The sequence below is a fragment of the Aspergillus foveolatus genome (genome assembly GCF_047715535.1).
Source record: "Aspergillus foveolatus strain CBS 279.81 unplaced genomic scaffold BDW70scaffold_18, whole genome shotgun sequence".
NCBI classification, from domain to species: domain Eukaryota; kingdom Fungi; phylum Ascomycota; class Eurotiomycetes; order Eurotiales; family Aspergillaceae; genus Aspergillus; species Aspergillus foveolatus.
Window position 1 is genome coordinate 23,591 of NW_027396082.1, and position 20,094 is coordinate 43,684.

General features: G+C 52.8%; 7 protein-coding genes across 7 annotated transcripts; 1 reads left to right on the top strand and 6 right to left on the bottom strand.

Annotated features, from left to right (window-relative positions):
• Nucleotides 1-329: 329 nt before the first annotated feature.
• On the bottom strand, nucleotides 330-2,476 carry BDW70DRAFT_134328 (cytochrome P450). The gene is made up of 4 exons (XM_073736483.1): nucleotides 1,801-2,476; nucleotides 1,099-1,750; nucleotides 642-908; nucleotides 330-584 (listed from the first exon to the last, which is right to left on the bottom strand). Exons 1-4 carry the CDS (start codon nucleotides 2,245-2,247, stop codon nucleotides 430-432), a joined length of 1,521 nt encoding a protein of 506 aa, XP_073596850.1. The 5' UTR covers nucleotides 2,248-2,476; the 3' UTR covers nucleotides 330-429.
• Nucleotides 2,477-2,806: 330 nt separating this feature from the next.
• On the bottom strand, nucleotides 2,807-4,562 carry BDW70DRAFT_159045 (putative serine peptidase, family S28; the record flags this gene model as incomplete). Its single annotated transcript, XM_073740630.1, has 2 exons — nucleotides 2,807-4,046; nucleotides 4,099-4,562. The coding sequence occupies 2 exons, from the start codon at nucleotides 4,560-4,562 to the stop codon at nucleotides 2,807-2,809; spliced, it is 1,704 nt and encodes a 567-aa protein (XP_073596851.1).
• Nucleotides 4,563-6,550: 1,988 nt separating this feature from the next.
• Nucleotides 6,551-8,685, top strand: rglA (putative rhamnogalacturonase B; the record flags this gene model as incomplete). The annotated part of the gene is made up of 11 exons (XM_073740631.1): nucleotides 6,551-6,806; nucleotides 6,854-6,955; nucleotides 7,000-7,191; nucleotides 7,237-7,312; nucleotides 7,357-7,408; nucleotides 7,456-7,667; nucleotides 7,723-7,970; nucleotides 8,035-8,255; nucleotides 8,329-8,469; nucleotides 8,530-8,586; nucleotides 8,656-8,685. 11 exons carry the CDS (start codon nucleotides 6,551-6,553, stop codon nucleotides 8,683-8,685), a joined length of 1,587 nt encoding a protein of 528 aa, XP_073596852.1.
• Nucleotides 8,686-8,921: 236 nt separating this feature from the next.
• Nucleotides 8,922-10,936, bottom strand: BDW70DRAFT_32206 (chlorohydrolase family protein). The gene is made up of 3 exons (XM_073743746.1): nucleotides 10,888-10,936; nucleotides 10,528-10,832; nucleotides 8,922-10,469 (listed from the first exon to the last, which is right to left on the bottom strand). The coding sequence occupies exons 2-3, from the start codon at nucleotides 10,781-10,783 to the stop codon at nucleotides 9,109-9,111; spliced, it is 1,617 nt and encodes a 538-aa protein (XP_073596853.1). The 5' UTR covers nucleotides 10,784-10,832; nucleotides 10,888-10,936; the 3' UTR covers nucleotides 8,922-9,108.
• Nucleotides 10,937-11,131: 195 nt separating this feature from the next.
• BDW70DRAFT_32237 (glycine decarboxylase subunit P) lies at nucleotides 11,132-14,640 on the bottom strand. The gene is made up of 2 exons (XM_073743747.1): nucleotides 11,395-14,640; nucleotides 11,132-11,342 (listed from the first exon to the last, which is right to left on the bottom strand). Exons 1-2 carry the CDS (start codon nucleotides 14,513-14,515, stop codon nucleotides 11,287-11,289), a joined length of 3,177 nt encoding a protein of 1,058 aa, XP_073596854.1. The 5' UTR covers nucleotides 14,516-14,640; the 3' UTR covers nucleotides 11,132-11,286.
• A 334-nt stretch (nucleotides 14,641-14,974) lies between these two features.
• On the bottom strand, nucleotides 14,975-16,764 carry BDW70DRAFT_149506 (putative phthalate transporter; the record flags this gene model as incomplete). The annotated part of the gene is made up of 6 exons (XM_073739023.1): nucleotides 14,975-15,560; nucleotides 15,609-15,972; nucleotides 16,016-16,063; nucleotides 16,128-16,167; nucleotides 16,262-16,390; nucleotides 16,528-16,764. 6 exons carry the CDS (start codon nucleotides 16,762-16,764, stop codon nucleotides 14,975-14,977), a joined length of 1,404 nt encoding a protein of 467 aa, XP_073596855.1.
• A 909-nt stretch (nucleotides 16,765-17,673) lies between these two features.
• Nucleotides 17,674-19,940, bottom strand: BDW70DRAFT_134338 (putative MFS transporter). Its single transcript, XM_073736484.1, has 4 exons — nucleotides 19,541-19,940; nucleotides 19,321-19,483; nucleotides 18,211-19,266; nucleotides 17,674-18,148 (listed from the first exon to the last, which is right to left on the bottom strand). The coding sequence occupies exons 1-4, from the start codon at nucleotides 19,746-19,748 to the stop codon at nucleotides 17,842-17,844; spliced, it is 1,734 nt and encodes a 577-aa protein (XP_073596856.1). The 5' UTR covers nucleotides 19,749-19,940; the 3' UTR covers nucleotides 17,674-17,841.
• Nucleotides 19,941-20,094: the final 154 nt, after the last annotated feature.

Below are 20,094 nucleotides of genomic sequence, written 5' to 3' on the forward strand. Positions count from 1 at the left end.
AGACCGCGGGGATGAGCTGCATGGTACACAGTGCGTAGTTTCTCGCCTTATTTTCTGATTCACTTGGCGTTGCAGTAGGCTGGAAAAAAACGTTCTGGCAAATTGGACGCAATGGCAATCAGCAGTTTGCGCTCAATTCTGGTCCCCGAGGAAAAGTATCAGTTCCATATTGCTGGGCGCAACGCAGTCTGTGCTGGTACGTAGATAAGGATGGTCTTGGAGATTTCGTGCACTATTAACGTGTCCATGTTTGGAGGGGCGATGGCCAATAGCTATATATACTACTTTCAACATAAACAAAATGTAATAACGAGCCCCAGCTAGTCGTGAAAAGCCGCTACGTTAGCCTCACAGCAGCCAAATTCTTACCTTTCTTTGAACATGCTGGAATCTACTTGATGCAAAAAGCCGGTAAAGCACTGAGAGCGGTTAATACAATCGGACCTTTACCCCATTCTCGTGGGACATGGTCAGAGTCGCCCTGATGAGAGGCTCTTCAAGGCCCGGCTCGCCGTTTTCGACCTTCGAAAAGCGCTGCATTAGCCGGACCATGGTGTAGCTCGCTTCTGTAAGGGCGTATTGCTCTGAAAATTACAATCAGAGTGCATCCTGGACGCGCAGAACTGGGGTAGGACACTCACGGCCAAGACAAATACGGGGACCCCCGTTGAAGGGAAGATATTCCCAGCCGCGTTTGGCGTTCTCTTCCCAACGTTCGGGTCGGAAAGAGTCAGCATCGGGACCCCAAAGATCCTTGCGGCGGTGCATGGCGTAGACGCTGTAGAGGACTGGTTGACCCTTCTCGACGAAGACAGGGCTCTTGCCGTCAGGACCACCGCCAACCGGAAGGGAGGTGTCGTTGACTGCGACGCGGAGGTTCAGTGGGACTGGCGGTTGGAGGCGGAGTACTGTGTAGTTAGTGAGTCCGTCAGCAAAGGTAGCTTAGTTGATAAGCTTGATTTGATCGGATAAGAAGGTTCACTAAAGGTAATGATCATGCCTTGGAACGCTTTGTCCTCGGTCGTGGCAATATCTTTGGTGTTCACATCCAAATCGGCCAGGCTTGTAAAGTGCCAAAGTTGATAGTATTCCACCTACCTTCATTCAGGACGTATCGTAAGTACGGAAGATCTTTCAATTTGGCGTGGGTAATTTCTCCCTTTGGGTGTTGGACGTCACCAAACTCTTCGATGATCTTTCGACGCAGTTTCTCCCAGACAGCAGGATGGCGAGAGAGGTAGAAAAAAGCGGAGCTGAGGAGACTGGCGGTCGTGTCACGGCCTGCTAGGAGAATGTTGAGCATGTTGTCTCGGAGAACTTTCGGGTCGTCATTGTCGGCGGCAAGAGCCTCGGCGAAAATATATCTCCCGGGCTCCTTCTTCTCAGGGTGTCTTCTGGCCTCGATTGCTTGATGTACGTAGTAGTCGACGACCTCGTGGACGCGCTTGTTGGCGTCACGAAATTCTTTGCTTGTTATCATCCAATAGAAGTTTCCGGCCACGCTCCGCCAGTTGAGGTAATCTAGTGCGGTGTTGAAGGAATTGGCGAAGCCTTGTGCATTGCTGACGGTCGATCGAGCAAGTACATTACCTTCATCCATACAGTGCACGGACTCGCCAAATAGAAAATGAGTGGACGAGTCCAGAGTCATGAGGAAAAAGAGTCGCTGGATATCAAAGACTGAACCGTCCTTGGGCACAAGCTCGATCAGGCGGGAAATATGAGATTCCATCAGATCTAGATCGGCAACCTGGGAATATCAGCCAAAATGGAACAATCGCACGGCAAGGGGCGACCTACCTGGTCACGCGTAAACTGCGGTCGAAGCAAAGCCCGCGAATGGGACCATCCTGTGCCATCAAGGGTGAATATGCCTTGACCAAGTAATGGGCCGAACTCGCGCTCTCGAGTCCCCAGACAAAAGTCATTGAATTGGGTGGCCAACAGAGCCTTCAAGTTCTCCGGCTCGATGGTCGAAATCCCCGAGCGGCCCAGCATACTTTGCTCAAAGGTCCATCCATATTCGTTGTATTTCTGAGTAATAAATTCCACCACATGGCCCTCTCGGAGTGCTTTGGCGAGCTCGAGGAACGGCGGAATGCCAAAGAAGCCCGATGGAGCTCTGGCTGGCGGTTGACAACCCCACTTTTTGGCGTTTCTGCGGTGTTGTAGGCGGGACTGGAGGCTTCGTAGAATCAGAAAGGCAAGACAGAGCGCACTCAGCAAGAGAGTTGGAAGTGATAGCATGATGTGCCTCGTTAACTGGGTCAAAATCTGCAGTATGCTTGATATTATTCAAGGTGTGAGAGAGAGGTAGGTTCAAAGATACACGATTGGGAGAGGGCCTAGGTATAAGAGTTTTCGAATAGAACACATGTGAGCCCAGACAGCTCTAGGAGATTAAACACGGGCCGGCATTTCATGGCCATGGTAGTACCCCAATAGAAGGCCTGCGAGTCCATGACGATGACCATGGGAGCGTTGGATGTGGAGAGCGGACTTCGGACAGACCCGCCGGACTCGAGACTCGACCTCGGGACTCCGCCCATCGCAAGCGGTCCCGGATTGGGTTAGCGTGGATTTTTGCCCAGCGACTAACATTCTCCGTCCGCCTCTAACAGTACGCCTCTCGTAAGCGGATCCAGATCTACGAAGAGACGACCAAAGAGAGAGAACGGAGCAGTATCTGTCCAAGCAAAGTATGTGGATGGCTTAACTATGTGCGTTATAATAACTTACAGAATGCTATGCTGACTGCTCATTCTCCCACAAGGTGCCCATCTTTGCAATGAGGTTATGTGTTTCCCTACTGCTGCTTCTCGAAACAAGGGAGCCATTCCTTCAACGCCTGCCGGAAGTATCCTCGAGACACTTCTCCGGCCTCCGGACCGGTTTGGAAATCGAAGCAGTGGACTTGGTTAGCCCCGACATACCCAAACACCGTGTCTGGGCCGGTCCGCACCCCGCACCGAGGGGCGTCCGACGTAACGTTAAGCTGCAGGGAGAATTGCTCGGCCGATAATAACGTCAGTGTCCTCCAGGGATCGAACTCCCCTGCACTGAAGTATACGTTCGATGGCCGGATGTTCCAACCGCCGAACTCCGCATTAAGGGCATCTACCTGTGGCTGCGGAGGGAGAAGACCGTTCTTCACGGCGTCGGGGAATTGCCGGTTACACATGACCTGTTGGAATTCCAAGGTCTGGTATCGAGAAAGCAGGGAGTGGACTCCCTCGTTGTTGCTCTGGTAAAAACCCCACTCCGTGCAGTACTGCCAGGTCCAGGCGATGGCGGATGGATTCGTTGCGGGCTTGTTCAGCTCGCAAGACGGTGCAGCCGACTTGTCCAGACCCTTGCAGTTTGTCTCGTAATTGACGTTGATTAATTGTGTGAATATCGGCCACGCAGCCCAACGCTCCGCTAGGTACCTATATCTGTGTCTTAATGCCAGGCCTTCGGCTCCCGTGGTCTGCCTCGCCACCGGATCCGACTTGAGGTAACGACAAAACTCGCCTAGCGATCCAGCAGAACCGTCCATACCATAAGCTTGGAAGGAGCCGTATATCACCGCGAGGGCGTGTGTGAAGTCCTCGTTTGAGTTCTTCTCGGCGCCGGGGCCGAAAAAGAGCTGCTTGACCGACGCTGCTGTATCGTCCTGAGAAAGCTGATCGTCGATATATTCAAGAGCCGCGTGAATATTTGAAGCACAGTTGCGGAATCCGTTGGCGACCATTGATCGATAGATTTGCTCGTAATAGATGCTCATATTGATCTGCGCCTGAACCGGCGCCGAGGCAGCGAACGAAGCAAATATCGTATCTGGATATTCATTGCGAGCAAACGCAGCGCGTGCGCCGGGATACGAGCCTCCTATCATAACCCAGGGAGTTGAGCCCGGGGTCAAGTCGTATTCCTGGAGACCAAGACGGGTGAAATTCTCCGCGAAGGTAGGGATATCTGCGAGTGCCTGTCTCGTAGTGAGATATATCAAATGCTCTGGCGGGGTGTTATTATTGACGGGATATGGTAACGAATCTCCATAATACCTGTTTCCGTCAGATCTGTATCCTCACATCGACTTTGGTGGAGACAACTGACCGATGCTCCCAGACAATTCCTATCGCGCCGAACTCTTGAAGTATAGGTGGTAAGAATGAAGCATTTGATCTGAGATGAGCAACGCTCGGCTCTCCATTAGCCTCACCCACATCATACAAAATTACTGGCCCTCCCGGCACATAGTACGCATCGTTCACCCAGTAGCGATTTCGAAAGGTTCCGATAGCGGGGTTATCGTGATCGATAGGAAGCTGCAGAGCATTAGAACCCGTACACATGGCCATCAAAAAGTGAGAGTCTACCAGAACATATTCAGCTGCAGGGTTGGCCTGCGTGACGGCTGTCCGGAACGACTGGGGATCCTTCAGTAAAAGATCTGAATCCAAACCCAACTCAGCAGCCAGCTGCAAACTCTTTGCCAAGTCAGATCGCAACCCAAATCCGGAGGCAAAACTGGCAAGCGAGGCCGCAAATGCGGTTGAAATTGACGGGCTGAATCGCATCTTGTACGTCAACCGTGGGATGGGGCGAACGGAAAAGATATAATAGTCTCATGTGCAACGGGAAGAAAGCGACCGCAGACTGAAAGGTGACACACGGAGCAAGAAGGTTGTCCTACGAGGAGTCATCATGGACAGTACGGTGTTTTCTATACTGGACATCGACGGCTGCAGCGAGAGCCGCCCTCATCGTCGTCATGGCTGTCTTAATTCAGACTACACAAATAAAAGCAAGGATACGCACGTCAGCCGGCTACACACATCGTGTGCGGCACAAGGAAGTTGGGTTTTGAACAAGTTCAAAACTTGGCCTTGATGCCTTCGGACACAGAGGGCTGGTATTGAGCAAAAGGAGTCGGTTCGTGGGTTATCCGTGGCCCAACCTCGTGGTGGAATGTGAAAAGAACAATCTTGGCCTTCGAGAACAACCCTAAGATTCCTGATCTGCGGCAGTAGTCCGGAAGCAGATCGACTTAGGCCTTTCCATGGCTCTTCTTTCGGCCCCAGCATTTGTTCGGAAAAGATAAAGCAATCAAAATTCGAGTGAGACACAACGCTCTCCTGATCTAGACGAGACGCACCATGGTTCGTATAGGATATGGAGCCTCCCGACATCTCTACCAAATGGCACGTAAAACAAACATTGACCACGCCTACGGCCGAAAGCCTGAATTCATCGACTAGTCGCAGGACGTTTAATATGGACATGAATACCGCGACCTCTTATTGGTGCCGAAAGGTAAGACTGTTGTTTCCGAACACGTTGCGAAGCTGAAGATTGGAATGCGTTGAATCATTTGGAATGTTCCGTTGGCCAATGACAAAACAAGGAAGCAGCAGCCCAGTGAGACAATCGATGTTGACCCCTGAATCATGCAAGTCCATGGACATCGATCGTCAGCAGCGCATGCTGCGCTCGACGGTTGGCTGCTTCGAAGGTGGAGTGAAAGTTTTGCCCTTGCACACGAGCTGGTGGTTTCTCGTGGCTGTTCCCGACTAGAGCCCAGCCAAGCTCTGCAAGGATCGTGCAGGACGCCTTCTAGCAAAGGCTTGTAAAGAGCTTCTACTGAATGCCATTTGAGGATCCTCAGCGGAAGGCAACAGGTTGTTTCCTTTCACAAACAAAACGCCAGATCCAGGCGACTAAGATCATGATTGGGCGGAAGAAAACATGTTCACCGGTCGCCCATTCGACTTGTTTGCCCCAGTCGTCTGGACCCTTTTCTCATTATGGTTTCACAAAGCGTGACGCTATTTCTAGTTAGGAAAAAGCGTGTAAGATATCGTTCGGGTCTCTTGGCGGTTTGGGCTGTCTCATATAGATGGCCTGCCGCTCCACAGACCGCACAACACACCGACATATATCTTTCAGGGGCGAAAATCGAACTTTCAGCAGATTAAACAGGGTTCACCATCAGCCACCCCCGGACCGACTAAAACCTGAACCTGGGTCACCAGACCTCAAGCGACCCGACCCCATCCGGATGTCCGCGGTAGAAGGAGACATTTCGGCAGGGCTTGTTAAGCGTATGAATGTCCGTCCGCCATTGAGCGTTCGTAAAACTAAATTGAGCTCCTGCGGAGGTTGATATAACAATGGATGACTCGCCAAGGGTTCCAGATTGATGTCCAAATATAAAAAGGGTCTTGTCAGGAATAGACTATCCACCGGAGCCAACAGCCCACTTTCGAGCGCATCTCCGCAATTCTGCACAAATCCCGGCAAAAGCCCTCGTTCGAACGTATAAGAGCGTGGGATACAGCCGCTTTCACTCGCCTTATTGGGCTAGCACTGACCATCTTGACACGGAGGTATGGCCTCTCTCGAGCCGTCTCATCCAGATTGGTGGAACCTCTTCATGAAGGGTTATGAAGAGTCCTTAGCGACAGGGGCAGAGGTCCGCTGAGGCCGTGGGAACGGTTGAAAATGATTTAAGCTCTACGCTTGCCTCGGAGATCGTCGTCAGCCTCGAGCGACAATCACTTTTACCATGTTGTCCAAGACATTCCTTCTTTCCTCTGCCGTCTTGTGGGCGAGGGTGGCCAATGCGGCCTTTGGCATTACCGACAACGGCAGTTCCTACACGATCGACGCCAACTCGCCCAACCCGCTGAAATTCACTGTCAATAAGTCCAGCTGCGACATCACGTCCATCGTTTACTATGGCTCCGAGTTTCAGTATTCCGGAAAAGGGAGTCATATTGGCTCCGGTCTCGGCTCGGCCACAGTCTCCGCGACTCAGAGCGGTATGTGCCCTGAGTGAAAAGTACTTGAAGTGTGCTGACGCCTACAGGCGACTATATCAAGGTTACTTGCGACACATCAACCTTGACGCACTATTTCGTTGTGCACAATGGTGACCCCATTATCCATATGGCGACCTATATTACTGCAGGTAATATACCCGTTTTTCATGTCAACACCATTTAACCTGTACAGAGCCTGATATTGGTGAGCTGCGATTTATTGCTCGTCTTAACTCAAACCTCCTGCCAAATGAAGAGCCATTTGGGGATGTATCTACGACATCCGGCGGGTCAGCTATCGAGGGCTCTGATGTATTCCTGGTCAACGGCGAAACCCGTAGCAAATTCTACTCCAGCGAACGGTTTATCGACGACCACAGGCACTGTAAGTGATTTCAAGCTCTTTCTGGACTCGCCTAATTGTTGGCAGGCATTTCTGGAAGCGCGCACCGTGTCTGCATGATCTTGAACCAATACGAGTCTTCCTCTGGTGGTCCTTTCTTCCGGTATGTCTAAGTTTATCAAGGCGTACTAATGCTAACAAACTCAGCGACATCAACTCCAACAATGGCGGTGATTACAATGCCCTCTACTGGTACATGGTACGTCTTAATATATCAGTCAATCGTCTTCCTACTAACTACGTTAGAACTCTGGCCACGTCCAAACCGAATCATTCCGTACGGGCCTCCACGGGCCCTACTCGATGTACTTCAGTCGAAGCGGAACCCCCAGCACCAACATCGACACATCCTTCTTCGCCAACCTTGGTATTAAGGGTTATGTTGCTGCCAGCGGACGCGGAACTGTCACCGGAAAAGCCTCCGGCGCAGACTCGAGCATGGACTGGGTTGTTCACTGGTATGACCAGAATACTGAGCAAATAATAATATAACTGACCTGTGTACTTTTCCAGGTACAACAATGATGCCCAGTACTGGACCTACACAGCCTCCGACGGCAGCTTCACCTCTCCTGCCATGAAACCCGGCACGTACACAATGAAATACTATCAAGGCGAATTCCCAGTGGCGGAAACCACCGTGACTGTATCGGCTGGATCATCGACCACCAAAAACATCTCGGGCTCATTTAAACGGGCACGACGATCTTCAAGATTGGAGAATGGGATGGCCAGTGAGCACTACCTATCCTTTATTGCCAGTAAAGGACAGCGGACTGACCCGAGCTTTGTCATTTTCCAGACCAACCGGCTTCCGCAACGCAGATAAACAACTCCGCATGCACCCCTCCGACTCCCGGATGGACTCCTGGTCCTCCACCTACACAGTTGGCTCTTCTTCGCTCTCCGACTTCCCCATGGCTGTCTTCAAGAGCGTCAATAACCCTGTGACAATCAAGTTCACCGCTACTTCTGCGCAGACAGGTGCTGCAACTCTCCGCATCGGCACAACCCTTTCTTTCGCCGGTGGTCGGCCGCAGGCAACGGTAAGCGACTCAGTCGTCTCTGGCCAATAAAGCAAAACGGCATGCAGTGTAACTGACAGTCAATGAAATCCAGATCAACAGCTATACAGGCCCGGCTCCCTCAGCGCCTACTAATCTCAATTCCCGAGGTGTCACGCGAGGTGCATACCGTGGCCTTGGGGAGGTGTATGATGTTAGCGTGCCCGCTGGAACAATTGTTGCTGGCGAGAATACGGTTCGTCCCATTGTTGATACATTCTAGTGTCCGCGCACGGCTGACTGACCGTGTATACAGATCACTATAAGCGTTATCTCCGGAAGCTCGGGTGACGCCTTCTTGAGCCCTAACGTGGTACGTATCATTCATGTTCTTCTACATTACGCAGACTTTGTTAGTTTACTGACTGGTTCACTGGTATAGGTTTTTGATTGCATTGAACTTTTCCAGTAGACACTCATGTCCTTGACACTGAGGCGTTTGCCGGTTCGAGTTCAAAGGACAGGAAGAACCGCGCAGTATGTTCTCTGTACTAGGACCTTCCGTCCGTGTTGTATTGTGTCGTATTGTGTTTACTGCCGTATACGTACGTTGTTTATGTGGCTCAACTGTCCGAGAGGTAGCGCCGTACGCTGGAATGGCTTCCTCCAGCTCTACTCGTAAGTCGTAGACGACAGTAAAATTGTGGTGGACTCTATGCCTTCTATCACAACTCCACATAAGTACAGGTAGGCCGTAAGAGTAGTCATCTAAACTCCGCCAAGAAGCCCAACCTCCCAGGCCAAAGAAGAAATGAAGAGAAACGGAACATAGCCCAAACAAGTATACAAGCGCAGAATTACAGAGGTAAAAGGCTCGTCCATGCGCGCCTCATCCTCACCGTGAACCTAGGCTTCTCCTCCCCAAAGCAACCCCTAGTATTGCCACCCCAACACTTGCAACAGCCCACCGCGCCCAATCTCGCTGAAGCCCCTTCCCAAGCCAGCTTCCAAGCATGGTCTCCTCACCAACACAGCTACGATCATCAAGATCATGAACAATCGCACCCCTCACCCATACCCGCCTCACGTTCCGATCATTCCCGGTCCAAACCCACTTATGAACCTTCTCAACCCAGGACTCCCAGCCGAAGATATCAACAACGGAGCGGGAGTCGGAACGAGAACAAGTTTGCGGCGTTTCCTGGACTGTTGCTCCAAGTCGGATAAGCTGCACATCCCAGAACATTCCCACCTCGAATCCTCCTAGCTCATTGGGCATGTCGATAACTGCAGCCCCGCCGCGCGTCGCAAGGTACAGCGCCTCCTCGACGGAGAGGACCTCCCTCCCTTCTGTCTCAGTTTGGGTGCTATTGCCCGAGGACGATGTCAATACCGTGCTGTGCCTGAGCAGCCTACTAACGAGACAAGCCTGCCTTACAGCCTCAAGGATACTAGGGCTATACCCGCCCGAAACATCCGTTCCCAGGCCTACGGTAATCCCATTATCAATCAGATCCCTTACTGGCGCTAACCCAGATCCAAGGGCAGAGTTAGAAGCCGGGCAGTGGCTGATTTTGGCGTTTCGCGACGCAATGAGTTCTTTTTCGGGTTCGGTGAGATGGACCGCGTGCGCGAGGATCGTGCGCGGGGTTAGAAGGGAACATGCATCGTAGACAGCGGCGTAGGACGGGTGCGCTGGGAACAAGGACCGGACAAGGCTGACTTCGTTCGGGTTCTCGGAGATGTGTGTTTGGATGTGCAGGGCTGGAGTGTGGGATGCGGCGAGCTGGCCGAGCGAGGTAAGTGCCGAGGTGGAACAGGTTGGTGCGAAGCGCGGTGTGATAATCGGCTTGACTAGTCTCTCACTTTCCTTATCACTATCTGGAAGAGAGTGGATATGTGCTATCGTCTCCTTTGTAAGCTCAATAGACGCCTCGGCGGATTCATCACGATAGTAGTCCGGACAAAAGGCTGGATTATCCATGCAGACGCGGCCGATGAGGGCTCGCTGCCCGCGGGTGTGACAGAGGCTCGCCAGCAGGTTTGTGGCGGGGACATGTATGGTCGCATAGTAGGAGGCGCAGGTAGTCCCGTTGGCGAGAGTGCGGGAGATGACAGCGTTGTATGCGGTGCGGGCTTTATCAAGATTGCTCATGGAGCTCTCGAGGGGAAATGTATATGTCTCCAACCAGTCGAGGAGGGTTGACGAGCCGAAAAGGCCCGAATTGGGGTATTGAGGCGCGTGAATGTGTGTATCTGTCTTCCTCTTTAACAAGGCTTTGCGTACTGTTGGCGGAACAGGACATAGACATACCGATGAAACCGGGGAAAAAGAACTCATTCTCTTCCTCTAGTGCGCGTACGATCGGGACTCCGGTCCAGCCATTCTTCCTGATCAGGGATTGCAGCTTAGCTTCGTTTGCGATGCTCCAGTCGCATCCCTGGATCCGGCCGGTAGACGATGATACCCAGATCGCACCATGTCTGATTGCGAGCTCATGCTTCTCGCCTGACCTGGTTCGAGGGAGGTCCACGAATGTTCCATAGAACAAAGTGATCTTAGAGTCCATGTCCTGGCAGAGATCTGGGCTACTCTCTATGCGTACGCGGGTGGCTTATCTGCGTCATGCGGTCAGCATGCTGTGCGATGGGATGCCGCAAGCGGTGAACTCACCTGGGACCTGGGCGGCTTCGGGCAGCACTTCGGTGACTTTCCAGGCTACCAGAGAGGTCGAGGCCTTTATATCGAGAGGGTGGAGCAGCGCGGATGGCGAACTCCGCATTGGCTTCGTGAGTTCCTGGCAGGCGACGGCTGCCTCCGATCGCGTGTGATTCGCTCCAGCAGGGCCCACCGATACTACTCTATCGATAAGGATAAGATAAGGGAACGATGGCACATGTACGGCGCTGATAGTTTACTGGATATTAAACTTTTATAAATATTCACAGCTAACCAAGGCTAGAACAAACCCCAACGCCATCTATCATAGTCATGTTGAATCGCGCAATGCCACAACAGCCACCCCGGATGTTGAAAGTGTATAAACGTCAAAACTCTACATGGGTATCATAACTATTCACTGTCCTCCACCGGCGGGCATGTACAGAACAAATTCTGGTCTCCGTGGGCTGGAAGCAAAGTTAGCGATGTCCACGCGGGAAGGTTTGGGTTGAAGCTTACCATCATCGACTCGCGTCACGGAAGGCCAGAACTTCTTCTCGAGAAGGTAAGGAAGAGGGTAGGCCGCCTGCTCGCGGGTATACGGGCGATCCCACTCTGTCGCCAAGAGGTCGCGCTGGGTGTGAGGTGCCATTCGGAGTACGTTGCCGTCACGGGGCTGCTCGCCGCTCTCCACGGCGGCGATCTCCTTGCGGATCGAGATGAGAGCATCACAGAAGCGGTCGAGCTCGGCCTTGTTCTCCGACTCCGTGGGCTCGATCATGAGAGTGTTGGCCACAGGCCAGGACATGGTCGGGGCGTGGAAGCCATAGTCCTGTAGACGCTTGGCGATATCAATGGCTTCAATACCGCAGGTGTCCTTGAACTTGCGGACATCGAGGATGAACTCGTGCGCACAGCGGCCGTTGTCGTTGGTGTAGAGAATGGGGTAGTGGTCTTTGAGGCGTGAGAGGATGTAGTTAGCGTTGAGGAGGGTGATCTTGGTGGCGTGGGTCAAGCCTCTGGAGCCCATCATGTTGATGTAGTTGAATGTGATAGGAAGGATGCTGGCGCTACCCCAAGGCGCAGCGCTGATCGGCGGCGAGGAGTATTCAGTTCGTTTGGACTGGAGGTATTCGCTGTTTGGGTGAGAGGGAAGGTAGGGGCGAAGATGCTCTGCAACACCAATAGGACCAACACCGGGGCCACCGCCACCGTGGGGGATGCAGAAAGTCTTGTGCAGGTTCAGATGGCAGACATCGGCACCAATTTCGCCCGGAGAGCAGAGGCCAATCTGAGCGTTCATGTTGGCACCGTCCATATACACCTGGCCACCGTACTGGTGCACTAGGTCGCAAGCCTTCTTAACACCGGGCTCATACACTCCGAATGTGCTGGGGTAGGTAATCATGATAGCAGCTAGCTCATCCTTGTGCTTCTCGCACTTGGCCTTCAGGTCGTCCAGATCAAGATTGCCCGTCTTGGTGTCGCACTTGATCGTTACAACCTTCATACCGGCCATGGCAGCACTGGCAGGGTTGGTACCGTGCGCAGAAACCGGGATCAGACAGATGTTGCGCTTAGAGCTGCCGGTCGCTTCCTGGTACTTTTTGATAACACGCAGACCTGCGAATTCGCCCTGAGCGCCAGAGTTCGGCTGGACCGTAACCTCGGCCATTCCAGTAATGTCGGCCAACTGCTGCTCCAGGTCATCAATCATCTGAGTGTATCCTTTGGCGACATCCGCAGGAAGGAACGGGTGCATCTGAGAGAATTCGGGCCATGAGATAGGAATCATCTCGGTCGTGGCATTGAGCTTCATGGTACAGGAGCCAAGAGGGATCATAGAGTGGGCGAGAGACAAGTCCTTGGACTCCAGGTGGCGGATGTACCGCAGCATCTCCGTTTCCGAGTGATGGGTGTTGAAGACGGGGTGGGTGAGGTAAGCGGAAGTACGCTCTAGGCTCGCTGGGATAGAAGCAAGGCCGAGTTCCTGGTCAAGAGCAGCCTCGGCTTTGGCGTGAGCGGCAAAGACCTGCAGAATGGCCTTGACCTCTTCGCGGCCTGCAGTCTCATCGAGAGAAATTCCAACCTTGGTAGCAGAGACGCGCCGGAGGAAGATCGAGTTCTGACGAGCAGCAGCAATAATAGCATCGGCCTCTTCACTGTTCGAGAATTCCACCGTGATAGTGTCAAAAACCGCAGCACCGTCGGAGACGTTAGATTTAGCAGGGACATTGTAGCCCAAGGCCGCAAGCTTCTCTCGCAAAGCGGCAGTCATCGACATGATACGCTGGGCGATGGTCTTCAGCCCAGAGGGGCCGTGGTAAACAGCGTACATGGCGCTCATGTTGGCAAGGAGGGCCTGGGCCGTACAGATGTTGCTGGTTGCCTTTTCGCGACGAATGTGCTGCTCTCGGGTTTGGAGCGCCAGTCTCAGCGCACGGTTACCGAGCCTGTCCTTGGACACACCGACAACACGGCCGGGAACCTTGCGCTTGTACTTGTCAGCGCAGGCAAAGAAGGCGGCATGAGGACCACCGTAGCCCATAGGAACACCAAATCGCTGAGCGTTACCAAAAGCAATGTCGGCGCCGAACTCGCCGGGCGCTTTCAGGACGGTCAAAGCGAGCAGATCGGTGGCGACGCTAAAGGTACCGCCAGCAGTGTGAATGGCGTCGCTCAAGCCCTGGAAATCATAGATTCCACCCTCGGTGTCAGGATACTGGGCCAGAACACCGATCAGGTTATCGCCTTGGTCCTTAACGATCTTGAAGTCGTCGGCCAGAATGTCCCCAATGACCAGGTTGATCCCGAATCCTTCCGCGCGCGAGCGCATCACCGCAACGGTCTGAGGGTGGCACAGATGAGAGACAACGTAGGTCTTACCGGCCTTCCTCTGCTTCGCGAGGGGCTGAGTAGCCAACGACATGGTCATGGCCTCGGCCGCAGCAGTGGCCTCGTCCAAAACCGAGGCATTGGCGAACGGGAGACCGGTTAAGTCCGCAGTCAAGGTCTGGAAGTTCAAGAGCGACTCCAGACGCCCTTGACTGATCTCCGGTTGGTAAGGAGTGTAGCTAGTATACCACGCCGGGTTCTCGAGGATGTTTCGAAGGATCACTGGAGGCACAATTGTGGGGTAGTACCCAGCACCAATGTATGTCTTCCCGCTGACGTCAATCTGCTCCCGGTATTTGTCCAACAGCTTCAGCATGTCCGTCTCTCCCAACCCACCATGAACCTTGCTCCGGGGCAGGCCATTGTCGGCACTTGGAGCCGTGACGGCCAAATCCTTCTTCGAGAGGATATCAGCCGGGAGCACCTGTTTGACGAACTCGTCGAGAGATTTGACCGGAGGGTCAAGAACGGCGAGCATCTCCTCAGCGGCTTCTGGCGAAGGGCCGATGTGGCGCCGAGGGAACGTATCTAGGGGCTGAAAGACATCGCGAGGATGAGGGACTCCGTGGTCCGCTACTGAGCTGGTGTAGATGGGCCGCCGAGCGGAGTGCGATTGTTGTGATGAGCTGTGCACGGCACGGTATGTAGGCAGGAGTCTGCTGCGCGTAATGGAGGGGTGAATTGAGCGCAATTGAGAGCGCAGGGCGAGCTGGCGAGAGCCACGCAGGCACAAGGACGCGGCCATCCTCGCCGTCAGTGGTATCGAATCGATGTAGGGATGATTCTAGGTCTTATCGTAACAGCATAAGCGGCAAAAACACAAGCAATTCGGGAGGGTACAGATGATGGATGGAATGCCTGATTATGGATAGGAAGAATAAAGGAAAGAAGAAGGAGAAGAAGAAGAAAAGAGGTGAAGCCGAAGAAAAATGTCGAGAATGAGTGCTGTATGGAAGACCGCGGCCAAACGGGAAACTGCCCCAAGCTCCCGATAACGTCACTCGGTGGCCAATCAGAGGAGGCGAATCGGCTGATAACGGCGACTTTCCGCGGAAAACCTGAGGCAATAAGGCGCTTATCGGGCAATGGGGTTTATGAGGTTTGGTAGCGAGCAGTGAGTGATCAACTCAACGTTAAGATATAGACTAGTTGCTCAGTACATTCACTCAGTTCTTTTCTTGGCCTTAGACTTGGCCTTAGACAACTAAATCGTGTACCGGAATCCCGGGACTCCCTCAATGAGCTTCTCCCCCCTCTCCGCTCGCTTATTGGCAATCTTGAACCAAATACTCTGCACCACAACGATAAGCATGAGGAGCAAGTTGCAAGCAATGGCACACCAGATTCCCGGCCGATAATGCGGCTTATCCTGCTCCCGGAATACCAAGCTCCCTGCAATGCCACCAATGCCTCCAAATCCAACGAGAGTCGCGCTGGACAGCGCGCGAGTCCACTGCCCACGGACATTGTTGGCCTGGTACGCCATGACGGCGGGGATGTTGGAATTGGAGCCGGCGACAGTAAAGAAGACGCCTACATATTGTACGGCATGGGATGATGCGAAGCCCATCATCGGCAGTCCGATGATGCAGAGGAGCGCGTTGAAAATGAGGACTGGTCCGCGCATACGGTATTTGTCGCCTACCCAGCTTGTACCGTACATCACGAATCCTGCTGCCGCGTAGGGAGGCGCGACGAGGCATTGCGAGGTGCCGGTGTCGAAGCCCATTCCCTCGGAGAGGATTATCGGGAGAAAGTATGCAATGGCATAGCTGACGGTCGTGACGCAGCTGGTCCGGTTAGCCATATTTACTGTAACATCTCTCGGACTTACTCACAAGAAAATCACTGCAAAGCCCCAGATCTTCATATCAAGCGCTGGCTTCAGAAACCGCTTCAGGGTGAATGGCTCGGCGTCTCCGTCCGACCGGTCACGGTTGATCCGGCGCACAACAAACGCGCATTCTCTTTCGCTTAGGAACTTCCAGGACTTGTGGGCTCGGTCGGGGAAGTCGACGAGGAAGATAATGGCTAGAATGCCAATGGCACCGGTGATGACTCCTTCAAGGATGAAAATCCATCTCCAGCCTGCCAGTCCTTGAGACCCATCCAACTGCATCAACCCGAATGCCAGGATCCCGGCCAGGGCCGAGGCCACGCAGCCGATAAGGTAGAAGACTGAGAACCTCTTCTGGACATCATCTGGTCACATTAGAAAGGCCATTTTTTATGAGTAGATACATACATCGAGCATACCAACTAGACAGCAGGTAGACGCAGCCGGGGAAGTACCCTAGTTGAATCAGCTCTGTGGTACTAAACGCCAAATAACTATTCATCCGGGGCAAGTCTCTTACCTGCCTCGAGCAGACCCAGAAGCACGCGGCAAGCCGTCATCTGCTGCCAGTTCTTTGTGAATCCCATACCCTAGATCGCCAGCGTCAGCAGCTGCGCAAGAACGCTGGTTTGCAGAGAGCGGAAGCTAACTCACGATCAAAATGGCCCCCCACGAAATCACAATGCTTCCCAGGAACACAGTAGGTCCCAGCTTCCTCGTTATGACTGTCATCGGCGGCTGGAAGATCACATACGGCACGAAGAACATAAGGACGACAATGGACTATATCATATCAGCATCGAACGCAAAAGAGCCATACACAGCACGCACATATCTATACCCAACATACAGCTCTAGATCAACCACCATACTATATGCATTCAGTCAGCACGTTCAACAGTCGGGTTGCAACAAAGGACATACCCCGCAACAGCGGCCATACTCAGATTCGTCCTATCCATCAGCGAAACGCAGTACGCCAGTCCAGTGATCGTGACAAGACGCAGATCAATCCGCCGAATGATTTTCTTCTGCTCCTCCGGCGAAAATTCCTCGTCGTAGTCGATGTTGTTGAGCGCAGCGTGCCCTGCATCCTCGACTTTCTCTACCGTTGGGGAGTATTTCTCATCGCGGTCGAGTGGATTGCTGACCGACATGACTGGCTTGGTAAATACAGAGCAGAAGGGCTTGGTGAGTGGGGCGCAAATGCGATTGAAATTGAACAAGGTGTCTATCGTTCGCACCAGGACGCGAAGAGGTCTATATATACCTCCTCCACGCCCAGACCAATATGGAACATGAACAGCGCGTCCACACCGACAAGTGACAACCCACTGGGTTGATTGCCCCTCCATATTACCACACAGTCTAGGATAAGCTAGGGGGTCTAGCTTAGATCCAGCTATGTGTCATTTCCCAACGATGGTGTGGTATAGCATGGCCCAGACAGCGCCGCATCGACCGTCAACCGAACCAATAACCTCTGAGCTTTCCTACTGCCGATCTCTAATAGCCGGCTTGGGTGGAAAAGTGCCTCGGCGAGGACTCGATTCAGTATGAATGCCGTAGCCTAGACCCCAGAGTCGGGCTTCAATTTGCGGGTTTCCCCGGACTGGGCTTGGGTTAATGCGGGGTGTGGAATCTCCACCACCACTGGGACACCATTACCACAGCCCGAATATTGTTCTTGAACACGTACTACTCCGTGGGCTAGTTCGCTGCGTACGACTCCAGGTAGAGCAGAGAAAGATGCCTCGGAATACCCGTATCTTGGCGACTTGGCGACGCAAACTCGATTCCTTTGTCTGGATTCTAGGGAGCTCGATTGGACTGGGAAGGTTCATGCCTGGTTTGACTTTGCTTAGCGAGATACACGAGCATAACAGCTGACTTGAGAACCTTAATCATCAACTGCCGCTCCAATCAGCTTTGGAATCGGTTTCGATCATCCTAGGGACAAGACTTCCAGAGCTGAAGGCCGGGCCTGTTGTTCGTTCGTGTTCGACTTGTCACAGTTGGGAATGGGCAGTGAGATAATAGCTGGGTGTTACTAGACGGTCGGATGATCCTGGTGGCTATATCATATTATCCTTGAACTAAGGAAATATAATAAGACAATAAATAATATACACTCCCACCACCCCAGCACCAGTCTAAAACCCCATGTAATGCCGAAGGGTGTACTCAGGTCCCTCGGTTCCATGTTCGCGTCTCATGCTTCACTTCACCTTTATTTACGTGTAGCTAAGCGGGCTCTCCTCCCGCACAGGAATCAACCTCTGCCGTTCGCCATCCTCCGCTTCTTCCCGCTGTTTCCTAAGCCGGTGTCCTGCAGTCGCCACAAAAGCCACGAGAATAAAGCCGACAACAAATCCTGCGCCTGCGAGGATGATATTTATCGGGATAGGGTTGCCATCAAATGGGCCATTGGTTAGGGCGTCGAGACCCGTTTGAGAGAAGTTAATCAGACCAGACAGGCAGACGATTGTCCCGTAGACGCGGCCAAACGTCGCGAAGCCAAAGACCTTGGTGGCGTAGTCGCTGGTAAGGGCAGATGTTAGTATTCTCTGGATGTGATAGAAGACTTGGATTGGGGAACTTACGACATGGCGGAATAGTATAGTGGGCGGAGAAGGACGAAGAGGAGGACGGTGAGGTAGCCCGTCCAGAGAGCAGGGATGGAATTGAGGACACCAATCAGCGTGGTGAGGAAAACTATAAGACCCAGTGTAGATGGGACGCTGAGATGGTCGAGCAGCAGTCCGATAAAGGGGGTGGAAAGGACACCACCAACGGGCAAGGCAACGTCGAAGAAGTTGTTGATCTCGATTCCTTTCTCCTCGTCGAGCATATATTCGTACTGGTTACGAATGGTCGCGATAAAATAGTTCATCCGGAGCATCTGCAACACTGTCATAATGGTGATGAGTATGAACCAGGGGGTCGCCATTTGCTTGTGAGCGGGCAAGCCATGAAGAACACCCCAGACAGCGCTAGTCTGCTGGCGCTCCTCTTCCTGCTGCTCGCGATGCTTCCGCTCGTCTTCGTCTCCCAGAACCTGATCCAGTTCTTGGATTTTCAAGCGACGGCGCTCAGCCCTCTCGCTTCGTACTCGATGGAGCTCGGTCAAGCTGTCGATCTCGTCGTCTGAATCGTGAACATCCTCCGTCGCATCCTCTGCCTCCTCGATCCGAACCTCTAACTGGTGGGTCGTCTGATAATCGCGCGCTGGCATTAAAACAATCCAAGTGACGAGGATCAAAACCGGAACAACGGTATAGGCGAGGAAGAATTTTTCCGGGGTGAAAGTACCATTGGTCGCTTCGAACTCAAGTCTATAAAACAGATAGACCGCGGCCGATGCGTCAAAAGCGCCCGTCACAAGAGCGACAATTGTTCCAGTGTGCTTTGGAAACGCATTGGCGATCTGAAAAGACGGGACGAACAAGAACGTGCCGCCGAGCGCGAGAAGAAAATTTGCAACAATGAAGCCGTCGAACTGCGACGAGAACGAGAAAGACATCAGCAAGCTGCCAGCAGCCAGAAAAAAGCAGCTTGCAAACCCGCAAACCCGCGACCCGTACCGATCGAGAATACTACCAACCGGCAGCGAGCACACGTTAGCCGTTATAGAGCCGACAGTGAAAAACAGGTTCAACCTGCAATAAACGGAGATCAGCCTAGTCCGGTATGCGATACGTTGTGCCACCTACCTCAGCTCCTGATCATAGCAGGTATCGAACTCCCCGTTCAGCTCATCTGCAGAACATAAATCCCGATACACTCCTTGAGCGATAAGCACAGGTTTCAACGCTGCGTATCCAAAGATTATTCCGGACCCGAGCCAGCAGGCTAATATCGTGGCGAATACCTGGGCTGGGGACGTTAGCACACGGCTTCACCTCGAGTGGCAAACAGATTCTGGGTGCGCACCCAGTCGCTTCGCGGTTGACACTTTGTAAGGGGCCGTCGTCGAGATATCCTCAATAGCTGAGACGGACTGTGGGAAGAAATCATAGCTTATTTTTCGCTTAATCGACCTCAAGGTGTTGTAGGTGCCGTCGGCGGACTCGCGCTCATCTTGAGATCCTGGCACAGCATCCACACCCTCGAGTGACGACACATGCTGCACGAGGGACATAGTATGGCAATGGGAGAATTAATCCTCAGGTATAGATGTCAGCCCTTGGATGATGAGGCCTAAGCAATTTGGGTAGGGAAGAAGCCCATGGATAAATAGGTTGTGTCGTGGGTCTCGAAAGTTCCAGTGCGGAGACTCTTCTAGAGTGCCCACTGGGCCACCTTCCAAGGCAGAGTGCATGCACGATAAGCCGCTTCTACGATAAGAATACTACGGTAACAGTATATATATAGACCACTGACTAGTGGTATCGATAAGCAGTTGATTCTCTAATATTGAAACTTGTTCAAAATGCGCCCTATTTCTGGAATTACTGTAGCAGTCGCGGTTAGCTGGCTTGCAGGGT

Coding starts and splice junctions, on each gene's coding strand:
- BDW70DRAFT_134328 (XM_073736483.1), bottom strand. CDS start 2,247: ATGCTATCACTTCCAACTCTCTTGCTGAGTGCGCTCTGTCTTGCCTTT. Junction 909..1,098: donor ACGATACGTCCTGAATGAAG/GTAGGTGGAATA, acceptor CTAACTACACAG/TACTCCGCCTCCAACCGCCA. Junction 585..641: donor TCCCCGTATTTGTCTTGGCC/GTGAGTGTCCTA, acceptor TGTAATTTTCAG/AGCAATACGCCCTTACAGAA.
- BDW70DRAFT_32206 (XM_073743746.1), bottom strand. CDS start 10,783: ATGGACTCTAAGATCACTTTGTTCTATGGAACATTCGTGGACCTCCCT. Junction 10,470..10,527: donor CTTTTTCCCCGGTTTCATCG/GTATGTCTATGT, acceptor AGAGGAAGACAG/ATACACACATTCACGCGCCT.
- BDW70DRAFT_32237 (XM_073743747.1), bottom strand. CDS start 14,515: ATGGCCGCGTCCTTGTGCCTGCGTGGCTCTCGCCAGCTCGCCCTGCGC. Junction 11,343..11,394: donor CGTGACGCGAGTCGATGATG/GTAAGCTTCAAC, acceptor CTTTGCTTCCAG/CCCACGGAGACCAGAATTTG.
- BDW70DRAFT_134338 (XM_073736484.1), bottom strand. CDS start 19,748: ATGTCCCTCGTGCAGCATGTGTCGTCACTCGAGGGTGTGGATGCTGTG. Junction 19,484..19,540: donor GTCAACCGCGAAGCGACTGG/GTGCGCACCCAG, acceptor TAACGTCCCCAG/CCCAGGTATTCGCCACGATA. Junction 19,267..19,320: donor TGCTATGATCAGGAGCTGAG/GTAGGTGGCACA, acceptor CGTTTATTGCAG/GTTGAACCTGTTTTTCACTG.